Below are 15188 nucleotides of genomic sequence, written 5' to 3'. Positions count from 1 at the left end.
CTGCCTTATACAACTGGCCGTTTGAGACCTGAAATAATTTGAAATCTGAATTAAGTCACTCCTAGGTTTCAGTTGTTCCAATAACGGTCATTGCCCTAAACTACTATTCAAGAACCGTGTGGTGATTATAACACCCCCAAATAACTTTAAAAACACACACACACACACACACACACAAGTTTTTGTGGGCAAATGGAGGACAGGTCAGAGATGGGAAAACAAAGGACTTGCTCAAATATTTAAATTAATTATAGAAATAGAGATGATTCGAATGTTTACCTATTTTTATACATTAGAATGAAAGAGTAAATACCATTTCGTAGAATTCAGTCAAGAAAAATAGATCCTACAATCCTATTGCACCCCTTGCTTTCATTTTCTCGAATGCCAGTCAAGGTGGTCCTTGACTAATTATCCAGTCAATTATTACTTTGACAGTTCAGATTTATCATGGGAAAAATGTCCTATCCTCAATCTTTCCAATTTTAGTAAATATTATTACTGTCCACACAATTGCCTAGACCAGACATCTGGTTGTCAGGCTCCATTTTCACTAATTTCTTACCTCACTTTAAATCCATTTGGAAATATTTTACAAAATACATAGAAAATGAGCCCACATATTTTTCCGTCTTCACTGCCACAAACTCAGGCTATGACAACATCATCATTTGCCTTAATTTTTATAAAACTCCTACATGCACTCCTGGCTACTGCTCTCATCCATTGTTCACAGGGTAATAAGAGTGATTTTATAATATAAATCAGATCCTGTCACTCCTCTGCTTACAGTGCCTGCAATGGCTTATCTCACCAAGATAACTCTATGTTGCTGCTGGTAGCCTGATGTGTTCCCCATTATGTTTTTATGGGCATGGACATTCTGCTTCTTCCTTTGAGAAATGATTGAATAATAAATTCACTAAAGACAATATGTAAAATCCAATAAAATTCTCATGAGCAGTAGGTATTTTCTTTTCAGTTTTTGTGGAGGCAAAGCTTGACTTTGTATAATTAAAAGCTACCAAAGAGTTAGGAGTAATGTATATGTTTAACTTGAATTATTTTTGTCTTAAATATATAATATTCCCTGCTTTACTTAGAAGGAAAAGAGAGAAGCTAAATTGAGCTTTGACTCAACCACATAAAATAAGCACTTTCAAATGTTTTAAACTAATATATACAGATATAATGGAAATAACGGAATCCATCACAATTACAGAAGGTAGAAGAATTTGTGAAATGAAGAATGGAACTATATTTATTCTGGCTTTTTTTTTTTTTTTTTTTTTGAGATAGAGTTTCGCTTGTCACCCAGACTGGTGTGCAATGGCGGGATCTTGTCTCACTATAACCTCCGCCTCCTGGATTTAAGCGATTCTCCTGCCTTTGCCTCCCAATTAGTGGGATTACAGGTGCCCACCACCATGCCCAGCTAATTTTTTGTATTTTTAGTAGAGTCGGGGTTTCACCATGTTAGCCAGACGGTCTTAAACTCCTGACCTCAGGGTGATCCACACGCCTAGGCTTCCCAAATTGCTGGGATTACAGGCATGAGCCACCACACCCGGCCTGGCTTCATTCTTAAATGTTTATGTGAATTTAAGACAAATTACTTCCTCTTCCTGAGCCTAACTGGCATCACCTACAAAATGAAATGGCAGGATTTTATCCTTTTTAAGGGCTAAATAGTATTCCTTCTGTATGTACACCACATTTTCTTTGTTGCTGGATGCGTGGGTTGACTCCATATCTTGGCCATTGCAAACAGTGCTGCAGTGGACATGGGAGAACAGATATCTCTTTGACATACTGATTTCATTTCCTTTAGATACATACCCAGTAATGGGATTGCTGGAGCATATGGTAGTTCTATTTTTAATTTTTTGAGGAATCTCCATAAAGTTTTCCATAGCGGTTGTACTAACTTACATTCCCACCAGCAGTATGTAAGGATTCCTTCTTTTCTACATCTTTGCCAATACTTATCTTTTGATTTTTTTATAGTAGCTATCTGACTAGAATGAAGTACCACATGATCTCACTCATATGTGGAATAAGTAGAATAGTGGTTACCAGAAGATGACAAGGGGTGGGAAGGGGAGGGGAGGAAGAGGGATGCTGAGGGATTGGTCAACAAAGCTGGAGTTAGGAGGAATAAGTTCTGGTGTTTTATTGCATAGTAGGATGATGAAAGTTAAGAATAATGTATTGCATATTTCAAAATGGCTAGAAGAGAGGTTTTTGAATGTTCTCATTAAAAGAAATAATGTTTAAGGTGACAGATATGCTAAGTACTCATTACATGATTTGTATATGTATTGAAACATCACTGATACTATTATGTGTAAATCATAATTTTTTAAAAAAAGGAAAAAATGAAGAGGTTTTAGAGCCACCCTTCTAAAATCCAGCCACATCACTCTTTATCTTGTACATATGCACTATCTCACACTCAATAATTTACTTTGTTTTCAGCAACCATTCACCTGCCCAATATGCTCTCAAATCAGTTTATATAAAATAATTTTACTTCTATATTCAAGAGAAACACTATTGCTCAACTTTAAGTTTTATTGAGAATTATGTAATCGTTTGAATAGCAATTGTTTTCTAGAGAACTAAAGTTCAGCAACTTAAGATGATTCCAAACAGTAGAGTATAGTGGCTAATGTACAAAGAGAGAGTATAGAGACAGATCTAAAGGCATATTGCCCGATTTTAAAACTTGAACCAACACCAACAAGTTGTGTGACTCAGGCAAATGATTTAACCTCTGTTTGTTTGCTTATCTGTAAAATTGGGATAATCGTGATATATTTCACTCTTTAAGAAGATTAAATAATTTATCACAATGTACTTGTACCATATTCTGACCCTTAGGAAGTCCCATAGAAGTATTACCTCTTAGCTGCATATTAACTGCTAAAGACAGATGTTCACTATGACAGGGTCAAATTCTTTATTTGACAAGTAAACAGGTATAGATGGCATTTAATTGAAAATGGAATAGTATCACTTTAATTAAAAATAATAATAAACAGTATCTTGGCAAAATTTGCTTCCAGGAGCATGTAGCATCAAAACATACATTCAATAAGCTATTGAATAGCCAATGGCACAGTTCAATTCTCACCCTTGATATAAGAAATCTATCAAATCAGAAGTATTTTTGATATATTACATATTTAGACTCCATGTTTAAAGAAAGGAAGATAGTATAAAGTAGGTGGTAATAAATAATCATTTAATGAATGCTCTTAGGTGGCAGGATAACTCTTTTAACTCTTTGCTTAACCAACTCAACCATTCAATTATTTTGAGTGTGGAAGAACCATTCGGAGGAACAAGGGAAACCTAACATCAAATTTCAGTTAAGGTAGTGGTTACTTGAGCTCTAGAAAATAAATTGAATTTAATTCTGGAATAATCTAAATAGGTTGTCACATGGCATTATTGTTAGGATTCAACTTTACTGATTAATAGGAAAGTCTACATGAATTAAAGTATCTGCACATAAAAGGATTTTGCCTTTCATGAGAGTTAATATGTCAAATTTTACACTATGTTCAAAGTTTTGCCTCTTGCACATTTATATGTCTCTCTCTATTCTTTCTTCTTCCTGAAAAATATTAGAACATATTTATTGGAGGTTTTTATCAATTAGATCAAGTAATTGTCTTTGAAGACATATTTCTGAATCTTCTACACAGAACGAAAAAACTTAAATATATAATATGAATTACCAAATAGTTAATGTTAAATTAATAAGTCACACCCCTACTGAATACAAATGTTTAGAAATACACATTCACTAATCAACTAATCAGGACCTTTAGTGGGGTTTTTAGAAACCAGAGACTTAAGGAGAGATATACACCAACTATGCTTTTGCTATGAAAAAACAAAACTGTTTTCCCGCAAAATACCTAATACCAGCTTCAAGTTTCCATTTCTCCTTTAGCTCAGAGCAAGTTTGACTAGAAGATAATAATCCTAACTCTTCTGCTGTTGTCTGAAAGTCAGCAATAAAAGGACTAGGATCCAATTTTATTTCATTCTCAGTAGAAACTGGTGTAAGCCACACTGATTTCCTAAAGAAAAGGGAAACAGAAAGCAGATAGTGTTGGCACACTTGGGATCAAGTCGGTTTTACCACTGTTTAATATCATGATCATTTTCAGAATAGTCATTCAGGAGTATGGCATAGAGCCAGCATACTATGCCTTCTAGATCCTTGTGAACTCTTGGTACAAGATTTGAGCAGATAGACTTACAAAAGAACTAATTCCAGATAGTCTCCCCATGATTTTTGCATCAAACACTGAGTAGAAAGATGAATGGTCTTAGATAATTTGTGATGCTTGCATTAGAAGAGTACCAATGTATCCAGCTAAACAGACTCAGCCAAATGAATCCTAAGAACAGTAAGAAAAAGCCACCAAAAGCTTAATCTGGCCCACTGTGGTGGTGGCAATGTTCTATATGTCAATGTGAATAAGTGAATATGAGAGAGAGAGACTACAACATTAACATTTATGCACCCAAAACCTAACCAGACAACTTTGTTGGCCAAGTCTTCATTTTTTTTTTAAGGAAAGTAGGCTTCAAGCAACATAGTAGTTACTATCAAAATAGGAATATCTATTTATCATGATTACTCTGGCAGCCTACGGAAAGGCAGTAGTTCTGGGGCATTAGATCAGAACTCTGTGTTGCTCCAAGCTTTGGGTAGTTCATAGAATTGAAAACATGTATGTGTGTGAAAGATAAACAGAGACAAAGAGATGGAGATGGAGAGAGACAGGGAGAGAGAGAGAGACAGAGAGAGAGACAGAAAGACCGAGAGGCAGAGCGAGAGACAGAGAGACAGATCAGAGAGACAGAGAGACAGGCCAGAGAGACAGGGACAGACCAGAGTGACAGAGACAGACCAGAGTGACAGAGACAGAGAAAGACAGAGAGACAGAGAGACAGACCAGAGAGACAGGGACAGACCAGAGTGACAGACAGAGAAAGACAGAGAGACAGAGAGAGAGACAGAGAATCAAGGGGTGGTTTCTATTTAGAGTTCAGCTACTTTCCTGAATATCACTAAACCTCTCAGCCTTTATGAAAATAAGTTAAAGGGAAGAGTAAACGTATTAACAATGTGAATGGACTTAGTGCCACTGAATTGTACACTTAAAATGGTATCTTAGATTATGTACAATTTACCAAAATTAAAAAAAAATTCTGCCTCTCCCTGAAGAAAAGTACTATAATCACATTAAAAGACATTGCTCATTGGCTGAGCTCTAAATTCTTATTTTGATGTCAACTATTTTCACATATTAAGCAAGGATAAAAATTTTCCTGTGGTTTTGAGATAGTTTCCAAGATTCATCACTCAGATTTGTAAAACTTAACATAAATATTTCAATGGCATGGCAAAAAAAAAAAAAGTATATCAGGATACCTTTCCACTTAGTCTCAAAGTTCAAACGAGTCTCTTGGGATTCAATATCTCAGTTCCACAAAATTGCAAGCAAAGTACATTTAATAATTAGGCTGATAAGCCCTCCCTTCATGTATTCTCCATGAGTTAGTATTAAATGAAGGATTGATTTTCTTATGTTTTTAGCCACTTACTCTTACAAGATGAAATTGAGCAATAAAATGTATCAGAAAAAATATTATAAAGACAAAACATAGAAAGATAATATCAGTGCTTAATTCTATCACTTAGTAAAGGTGACTATTTAATGACTCTGCTTTGTAGCTGAGTTATTATAATATAACGTAGTTACACTAGATTGTCTGTTAGGACCATTATAAATCTGTATGTTTTTATTCTAAAATAAACATTACATTCAAAATATTAAAACATTTTAAAATATTCATTAAAACATTTGTGTAAATACTAATTTGGGGTTTGTTTACAATTATACTTATGGGTGAATCACGTTATATTCTCCAAAATCTATGCTTCCGCAGAAGCTTCTCATAAGCAAAGGTAAAGCTAAAACATTCCAAAGGAATCAGATCTGCTGGACTTACCTAGAGGTGGAACACTCCAAATGGATTTCCTCAGGGTCATGATCTATATTCCTTGGGGTAAAGTACAGCTCAGTTTGAAAAAGGAGAGTTTCCTCTGAAACTACCTAGGAGAGCACAAAGTTTAAGTAGAAGACATTTGGAGTAACAGAGGATGAATACACACACTTGAATAGGATGTAAAAAACATTCATGATCTCAAAAATGGCTACTGTCATTCTTAAATATAAATAAAGATATGACAAGTCACTGGGACAGAAGAGGAGTTTTATCCCTAAGAGTGAATTTAAAATGCCTGGGGGCAAAACAATCTTAATTCATTGCAGCAAATTTAAGCTGCCACTTACAGCCATCTTTATGATTCATTAATGAAAAGGTTTCCAACAGTTCTTTTGAGAAAGGTGATTTGTAAGGCAAATAACACAGTGGTTTAAAGCACAAGCTTTGGAGAGTATTCATCCTGGTTTGGCATCTAAACTACCACCAACAAGCAGTGCATCCCTGGAAAAATTGGTAAGGCACCTTCTGAAGCTCCAAGTTCCTAATTTCTAAAATAAAATACTTTATTCAAAAATGAGTGTTATTATCATTGGTCACTGGCCCAAAATATTTGTGTAATGTGAGTATAAATTGTTTAAATTTGGGAATCTATGAGAAGATAATATCCCAGGATAACAATGCAATTTAGGATTTGTGCCTAGCTGAATAACAAACAAGAGATTTCATTTCAATGTAAATCCACTATATATTGACACGAATCCTCATGGAACATGGATAGATTTCAAATGACCTAACATTGAACATGATAGAGCTTCCCAAGATCGGTGACCTTCCACATTAGAAGAATTAAATAAAATTTAAAGCAGTCTGCTAATATTTAGTAAAATATAATAGTAGCCTAAAGGCAACTTAGAATCAGTTCCCTAGCCAATTTATAAATCTGTGATCTAAGGTCCTGTGCACACAGAATGACCCAATATTCAGTGAGAAATAATGATAAATTCTGTTGTCCTCTGCCCATAAATTACTACAACAACAAGCAAAGATTATTTTTTAAAAGACAATTTTAATACTAGGCATAAAAGTCTGACAAAACATTTAGTATTTTTTACAGACAATCACTGTTCTCACCCTTGTCCTGATGCCACAATCGTGAACAAGATATATAAACTCATATACATATGTATGTATCCAATTTGCAGGGCAGCCCATTCCCAGATGTAATTCATCCGCAAATATATACAGATTTCTGCTTTCTGCAAGTGGGATAACTGAGACCATCAACCAGTCCAGAGAGCAATTTATTTTCACTGTGGAAAGAACCATATGAAAAGCATCAGAAGTGTGTCTAAAGAAAGTGTTCAAAGAATAGTCAACTCTGCCCTTTGTGATAAATAAAAGGCATTTATTTCTCTGGCAAGGGTAACCATGGCTTAAAGGTTTTCTTATAAACATTATTAAAATTATTTTCCAAAATATCTAACTAATCATGCCCCCAAGTAACTAGATTTCAGTAATTTCATGGGGGAGGTGGGAGGATCAACATGCAAGAATAAGAAAAAGCATAACTGGGCCGGGCACGGTGACTCACACCTGTAATCCCAGCACTTTGGGAGGCCGAGGGGGGCAGATCACGAGGTCAGGAGATCGAGAGCGTCCTGGCTAACATGGTGAAACCTTGTCTCTACTAAAAATACAAAAAATTAGCCGGGTGCGGTGGCAGGCGCCTGTAGTCCCAGCTACTCGGGAGGCTGAGGCAGGAGAACAGTGTGAACCCGGGAGGCGGGGCTTGCAGTGAGCCGAGATCGCGCCACTGCACGCCAGCCTGGGTGACAGAGCAAGACTCCAAAAAAGAGAAAAAAAAAAAGAAAGAAAAAGTAAAACCATAACTGTATAGCAACTTATTTTTTCCTAAATATTCCATGGAGGGTGATATATTTAGGACAAAACATAAGGGGCATAAGTGAATTGCAAAATATTAGAATAAAAGTGGTATCATCCCAGTATACGTTTTGGAAAGAGAAAGAGGAGAAAGGGTGGTTCTAGAACAGTAGAATCCTTGTCTAGAGCAGCCAGAACCAGAAACAATCTCAGCCATAAAAGGAAAAAGAGAGAGAAAGCCCTTTATCTGGGATGTTAGCTCCATGCAAGTTTTGTTGTAAAACTCATCTTTAGCCTCTATATTTAAATCGTAAGTCAATAATAATCATTATTTGCAATAGATTCACTTGGAGGAACTGAGTCTTTACAGCATTAAAAAGGACATATTTAAATTATTAATGAGGAAGTGGCCACAGACAACTCCACCACCATTGGAGCTTGGAAGTCCCGCCTTTAGAGAGAAATCATCATCAACAAGATAAGACAATGCACATTTCAGAAAAGGAGTAGAGGAGGCAAATGTCCTACATTAGTGATCATAATCTTTAAATCACGTCTCTATGTGTTTGAAATACTGTTCTCACATCACCTAGGAAAAATGATCAGGAAGGTCCTCCCAAAAGGAAAATAAATTCCAGCAGCTAAGATTAAAGATGGATGGAAAGGATAAGTGGACATGGACACACAGAAAGCCCATACTTATGATTTCATTGTATTTTTTTCACACTAACATTAGAAAGTCGAGTTTTTGTTTTTTTGTTTTTTTTTTTGAGACGGAGTCTCGCTCTGTCGCCCAGGATGGAGTGCAGTGGCGCTATCTCCGCTCACTGCAAGGTCCGCCTCCCAGGTTCATGCCATTCTCCTGCCTCAGCCTCCCGAGTAGCTGGGACTACAGGCTACAGGCACCCGCCACCATGCCCGGCTGACCTCCTGATCCGCCCACCTTGGGCTCCCAGAGTGCTGGGATTACAGGCGTGAGCCACCGCGCCCAGCCTGTTTGTTTTTGAGACGGAGTTTTGCTTTTTTTTTTTTTTTTTTTTTGAGACAGAGTCTCGCTCTGTCACCCAGGCTGGAGTGCAGTGGTGTGATCTTAGCTCACTGCAAGCTCCGCCTGCCAGGTTCAAGTGATTCTCCTGCCTGAGCCTCCTGTGTACCTGGGATTACAGGCGCCCACCACTACACCAGGCTACTTTTTGTATTTTTAGTAGGGACGAGGTTTCACCATGTTGGCCAAGCTGATCTCGAACTCCTCCTGACCTCTGGTAATCCACCCGTCTCGGCTTCCCAGTGTGCTGGGATTACAGGTGTCAGCCACCGTGCCCGGCCAGAAACTCGAGTTTTAGTTTGACATTCTATCAAATAGCTGAGAAAAGCCTGAGAAACACACATAGATACTTTCACTGCAGCAGAATCTTCCTTTGCTCAGGCTTCCTGAAAGACAGTTAGGGCCTAAACACCCTACCCATCCTAGATAGCCAGAATTCAGGGTCGCTTTTTCTCTCCATGTGCTGTTCATTTCAATAATAAACTGTTACGTGGTGAGCTGCACTGATCTAGGCATTCTTAAAATTCATCTTAGGTAAAATGGAAAAATATCAGGAGCTATGTGTGGTCTTTGCTTCCAAAGGTATTACAGGCCAAATGGGTAAGAAATTGACATATCAGTTTCAAAGAAAAATCTCATTTCAAATTAAAAAGTCTACAAAAAGAAACCATAAAGAACATAAAAAGTAATATTGAAATGCTGCTTTACAGAAGATTACATTTAGTCAGGCCTTGGAGCTGGCAAGAATTTGAATTCCAGGCAAAACAGAAAAGATACATTGGAATCAACTTGTAGACAGCAACGCACTGACTTCGCTTTCTCCTATTAACTTTGCAGAACCGTTGATGAGTTTAACATGAGTGAAGTTCAGAGCAGTCTTTTTAAGGGAACAAAACAGCAATAATATCAGCATCAAGCAAAAATATGAGTCTGGAAGCAGGAAGATCAGCTAAGATGCAACTGAATATCTTACAATATGATACAATCAAGCACCAGTAATTGACAGTGGTTTTGAAAAGTCAGACTGAAAGAGAGCCAGGGACTATTCCTGAAGAACCTCTGCAAATGAGTCTCAGGACAGAGAGAAGACCAAAACAGAGAGAGAGAGAGAAATAAAAGCCTGAGAACTGGGACATTTAGGCAGAAAGAGAAAATGTATCCTCTGTATATTGACACAAGTCTACTTGGCCTGAAAGCGCTTCTTCTTCTAGCCAATTAGAATAAGATCAGATTTCTTCAGAGAGTAAAACACCTGCATGGAAAGCGATCATTCTGATTAACTCCTTCAAGGAAGCATTCTCTAAAACTTGTTATTTACCATGGAGGTTCTCAGCACCAGTCCAAATCAAGACAGCGAGGAGCATCAAGACTTCTAAAGCCATGGAGACCTTCATCCGGGCAGACCTCCAGCACAGGACGACTCAGGAAACAAGGAGTGGTGACTGGTTTAAGTGATTTTTATATGGCATCCCATGCTCAGCTGCGCTCGTTTTCCTCCTTATTTGGGTAGTTCACAGGATGCACTTATCACAGTGTCAACTACCTAAAGGCTGAGACTCTCTTGATTATCCAAACACTGAAGCTCAAAGAGACATATCAAGAAAAAAGTGTTATTTGATAACAGTCTGTACAAGGCCTGTAACAAACATCAGGAGGATGGCACGGCACACAATGCTTCCAGTAAATACTAAATTACAGGAAACTATTCTTACTAGCTAACGTTCAGGTGTTGTAAGTTTCCATCTAATATGAGAACAGCCTAGATCTTTCATACTTGAAATCAAAAGACTATTATTTCTTCATTTCTATGGGTTTGGCTGGAAGAAGCAAAGCAGAAATGATAAAGTGACTTGACCAGGAACATAAATCTCTAGGAGGGGACAGGCACCCAAAGGAAAGCCAAGTCTATTGGTATTAGGAAAGTTGACAAATCCATCTCTGTTGATTCTTTCTGAATTAAGGTGTTGGTAACTTTAGTCATTTCAAACCTGAGACAAGAGAATATTTTATATGTATATATATACACATAACTTTATATGTATAATAACTTTATATGTATAATTCATTTCAATACTCAAGTAAAATAAAAGTTCCAGCCAAAGATTTTTATTGTTTTTTAAAATGTTAGTCATGGCCTGAATGTGACTGCGTGGTTTTAAGGGTAATTGAAAATCAAAGGCTAACAGTAAATAAAATTCAAAGAGGCTGAATTAAATGCCTGTTATTGTTTTTAGTCATATCTGAATTATCTTTTCAATGTTACAATCTGCTGTCAAATTACTACATGCACAGAGTTTCCCTATGCGTTTAAGAAGGACTTCTATTTCTGACATTACATTCTCTTGTGGACAGTGAGATCCCCAAAGCTGTGACCCACACAGTGCTCTGCATCAGGAAAGCCTGGAGAATCCAGTCGCCAACCACCAATGGGGAAAGAATGTTAGAGAAAGAGAAGGGTAAGTCTACATATTATTTTTTCATCTTTCATTTTTTTAAACATTTTTCTGATGTTATGAACATTTTCAGGATCTAAAATTTATGAACTTCATACGCAGCTTTTAAATCTTGCCTATGTAAACATCTAATATTGTTCCAAAAGGAATCATTGGCCAGTTTCTTGTATTTAAGTTTGAGAAAGTTAGTTAAACAAGCTAAGGCTCCTGTTCATACTCTGTAAAAAGGAGATATATTCTCTCTAAACTTATTGTGAATAAGACATAGCAAATGTAAACAGTCTTGCTCAAGTTAATAGTGTATAAAAAATATCTAATATATGACTATTTCCTGTATCTTGAAGCACAGTTAGTAACAGGATTTTATGCAGTGTTTCAAGGATTACTCAAAGCCACAGAATGAACAAAGTTCATTTTCCAAAAATTCCAATTTTAATACAGAATTTTACTGTGAAAGAGTAATGGAATTTAAATATAACTTTAATGCAAAATAGATGGAGATAAAGCAGAGATAAAACAAATATTTTAAAACAATTTATAACTTAGGAAATGTTGCAACTATAGTACAAAAAAACTTTATTTTTCCTGGACCTTTTGAGAGTAGGTTGCTGGTAAGTGGTTCCCTTGACCCTAAACATTTTGAAGTATATATCCAACAAATAAGGACATTCTTCTATGGTGGTTCTCAATAATTGGACCTTAGATGATGGAGGGGTCCATGGGATCAAATCTATCTTCACAATAACAATAACACATTTTCTTTTTCACAATGCCGACATTTGCACAGGTGTGCAAAAACAGTGGTGGGAAACGCTGCTGCCTCTTGAGCACCAATCAAGTTAGTGGCATAAGAATGTGTTAGTTTGTCAGTCATCATTGTATTCTTCACCCCCATACACTCGCAGTAAAGGGAAAAAGCCCGTTTCACTTAAGTCTTGAAGCAGTAAAAAGTATCTGTTTTATTAAATGCCAACCCTTGAATGCATGCCTTTTTACTATTCAGAGTGATAAAATAGAAAGTATGCATAATACGCTTCTGCTGCGTATCGAAGTATGAAGAGTGTCTCAAGGAAAATCTGTGCAGTTATTGGAGCTGTGAGCTGAACTAGCCACTTGTTACATAGAACACCATCTTTACTTAAAGAATGACTATCAGACAAACAATGATTATTTGCCCGTGGGTATTTGACATTTCTTGAAATTGAATGATGTAAGCTTGTCACTTCAAAGAAAACAACTAACAACAATTAAACCCAGGGATAAAATTCAAGCTTAAAGGAAAAATTAGAATTTTGAAAAACTTGTATTCTCTACTATGAGCTTGGAAGCTCAGTGGTGATTTCTTAACCATGATTTCTTGTATTGAATAATAAAATGTCATCATTTAAAACATCTGCATAACTTTGAACTAAAATTTTCCAAATTATCTGCACATGATGTTACAGAAACATTCATGGGCAAAGTACAAGAGGGACCAGTGGATTTTAATGGGAATAAGTATGAAGAGTTTATTGATATATTTTCAGATCCCATTTTGCAACAAACCTCGAAGATACTGCCCCTTGGCAAGTTTTGGTGCAGTATCAAAACAAAAAAAATAGCCACAATGATCTGAAAAGGCTTTTAAAATACTCTTCTTTTTTCCAACCACATATCTGTGTGAGGCAGGGTTTTCTTTATGTACATTAACCAAAGTGACATATTACAAAGACCGAATGCAGAAGCAGATATGATAATCCAATTGTCTTCTAGTTAGCCAGGCAAGAGACTTGCAAAAATGCGAATATAAAATGACATCACTCCTTTTTTTGGAAGACAGTAATTTTTCACTAAATGTTCACTATTTTATGTTAACACCTGTTGGGTTTATTAGTTATTTTAATTATTTAATAAATATTTTTAACTGAGTTTTAATTTCTAATGTGGTAATGTGGATGGATAAAGGCCATATAAATAAAAGCTGTTTGTAATTCAATATTTTAACAGTCTAAAGGAGTCCTGACATCAAAAATTCTGAGCAGCACATATACCCAAAAGAAAGGAAATCAGTATATTGAAGAGAGATATCTACACTCCTATGTTTGTTGCAGAGCTGTTAACAATAGCCAAGATTTGAGAACAACCTAAGTGTCTATCAACAGATGAATGGATACAGAAAATGTGGTACATATAAACTATGAAGTGCGATTCAGCCACAAAAAGTATGAGATCCTGTCTTTTGCAACAACGGGGATGGAGCTGGAGGCCATTATGCTAAATGAAATAAGCCAGGCATAGACAGACAAACATCACATGGTCTCACTTATTTGTGGGATCTAAAAATCAAAACAATTGAACTCATGGACATAGAGAGTAGAAGGATGGTTACCAGAGGCTGGGAAAAGTAGTACGGAGGAGATGGGGATGGTTAACGGGTACAAAAAAAATAGAATAAGACTATTTGATAGCATAACAGGGTGACTACAGTCAGTAATAACTTAATCGTACATTTTAAAATAATGAAGAGTGTAGTCAGATTCTTCATAATGCAAAGGATACATGCTTGAGGAGATGGATATCCCATTCTCCATGGTGCGACTATTGTGCATTGCATGCCTGTATCAAAATATCTCAGGGACCCCATAAATATATACACCTATTATATACCTGCAAAAATTAAAAAAAAAATGTAAAGTCTAAGCAGTCAGCATTATTGCATTGTGGCTGCAAAGTTGTTTAGCAGCTACAGAGTTACAGTTTTACAAGATGAAGAGTTCTGTTCACAATGTACAGATGAAGAGTTCTGTTACACGACAATGTAAATGCACTAAACACTACTGAATTGTACACTTAAAATGGTTAAGATGGTAAATTTTATGTTATATAGCTCTTATTAAAAATAAAATTAAAACTATTACACATCTAAATGTGAAAGGCAAGACTATAATTTTTTAAGAGAAATATGTAGGACAGAATATCTTTGTGACATTCTGATAGGGAAGGCTAAAGGTGAAGGTTTGGAGTGGGAAAGGAATATAGGAGCATCCATGTTATACATACTTTGGTTAAACAGTGTTTTGAACAGCCACGTGAATATGTTGTAGAAGGAAATGAATAACTGAGTCTACATTTCAGGGGTGAAGTCCAGGATAGAGATGTAACTTGAAGCCATCAGCATAGAGATGTTAATTAAAACAATGAGATTGAATAAACTCTCCAAGGGAGTGAATATGTAGAGATGGGGTGAGCAGTTCAATGTCCAATCCCTAGGAACCCCAATAAGCTAGAAAAGAAGAGAAATATCAGCCACAGAGGATCTACTAAAGACAAACAGTGATCACTGAGAAAGGATGCTATTGCAGAAGCAAGATTTTTTAAAAATTTGGCCAGAAGAATTAATATATCAATAATATACACAGAGATACATCATACTGAGAATAATTATTCCTATTAAAACTAATTACAAAACAAGGCCTCTAACTTTGCTATTGCAGAAAAAAAAAACTTATTGCACTCCAACAAGAGACAAAAAGTTTATATATTTGAAATAGTTACTTTTTGTTTGAGACAGGATCTCACTCTGTCACTCAGGCTGGAGTGCAGTGGCACGATCACGGCTCACTGCAGTCTCGACCTCCTGGGCTCAGATGATCCTCCTACCTCAGCCTCCTGAGTAGCTGGGACTGCAGGCACCCACCACCATGTCTGGCTAATTTTTGTAGAGACGAGGTTTTTGCCATGTTGCCCAGGCTGGTCTCAAACTCCTGGGCTCAAGCAATCCACCTGCCTTGGCC

General features: G+C 36.5%; 1 protein-coding gene across 1 annotated transcript; it reads right to left on the bottom strand.

Annotated features, from left to right (window-relative positions):
- Positions 1 to 2938: 2938 nt before the first annotated feature.
- OOSP2 (oocyte secreted protein 2) lies at positions 2939 to 10448 on the bottom strand. The gene is made up of 4 exons (XM_055294040.2): positions 10281 to 10448; positions 7168 to 7346; positions 6040 to 6143; positions 2939 to 4094 (listed from the first exon to the last, which is right to left on the bottom strand). Exons 1-4 carry the CDS (start codon positions 10354 to 10356, stop codon positions 3884 to 3886), a joined length of 570 nt encoding a protein of 189 aa, XP_055150015.2. The 5' UTR covers positions 10357 to 10448; the 3' UTR covers positions 2939 to 3883.
- Between the last annotated feature and the right edge of the window lie 4740 nt (positions 10449 to 15188).

The sequence above is a fragment of the Symphalangus syndactylus genome, chromosome 1 (assembly GCF_028878055.3).
Source record: "Symphalangus syndactylus isolate Jambi chromosome 1, NHGRI_mSymSyn1-v2.1_pri, whole genome shotgun sequence".
Lineage (NCBI taxonomy): Eukaryota > Metazoa > Chordata > Mammalia > Primates > Hylobatidae > Symphalangus > Symphalangus syndactylus.
This window is presented reverse-complemented; position numbering and strand designations above follow the sequence as displayed.

Coding starts and splice junctions, on each gene's coding strand:
- OOSP2 (XM_055294040.2), bottom strand. CDS start 10,356: ATGAAGGTCTCCATGGCTTTAGAAGTCTTGATGCTCCTCGCTGTCTTG. Junction 7,347..10,280: donor TGGTGCTGAGAACCTCCATG/GTAAATAACAAG, acceptor TTCTTTCCACAG/TGAAAATAAATTGCTCTCTG. Junction 4,095..6,039: donor TTGGAGTGTTCCACCTCTAG/GTAAGTCCAGCA, acceptor CCTTTTCTTTAG/GAAATCAGTGTGGCTTACAC.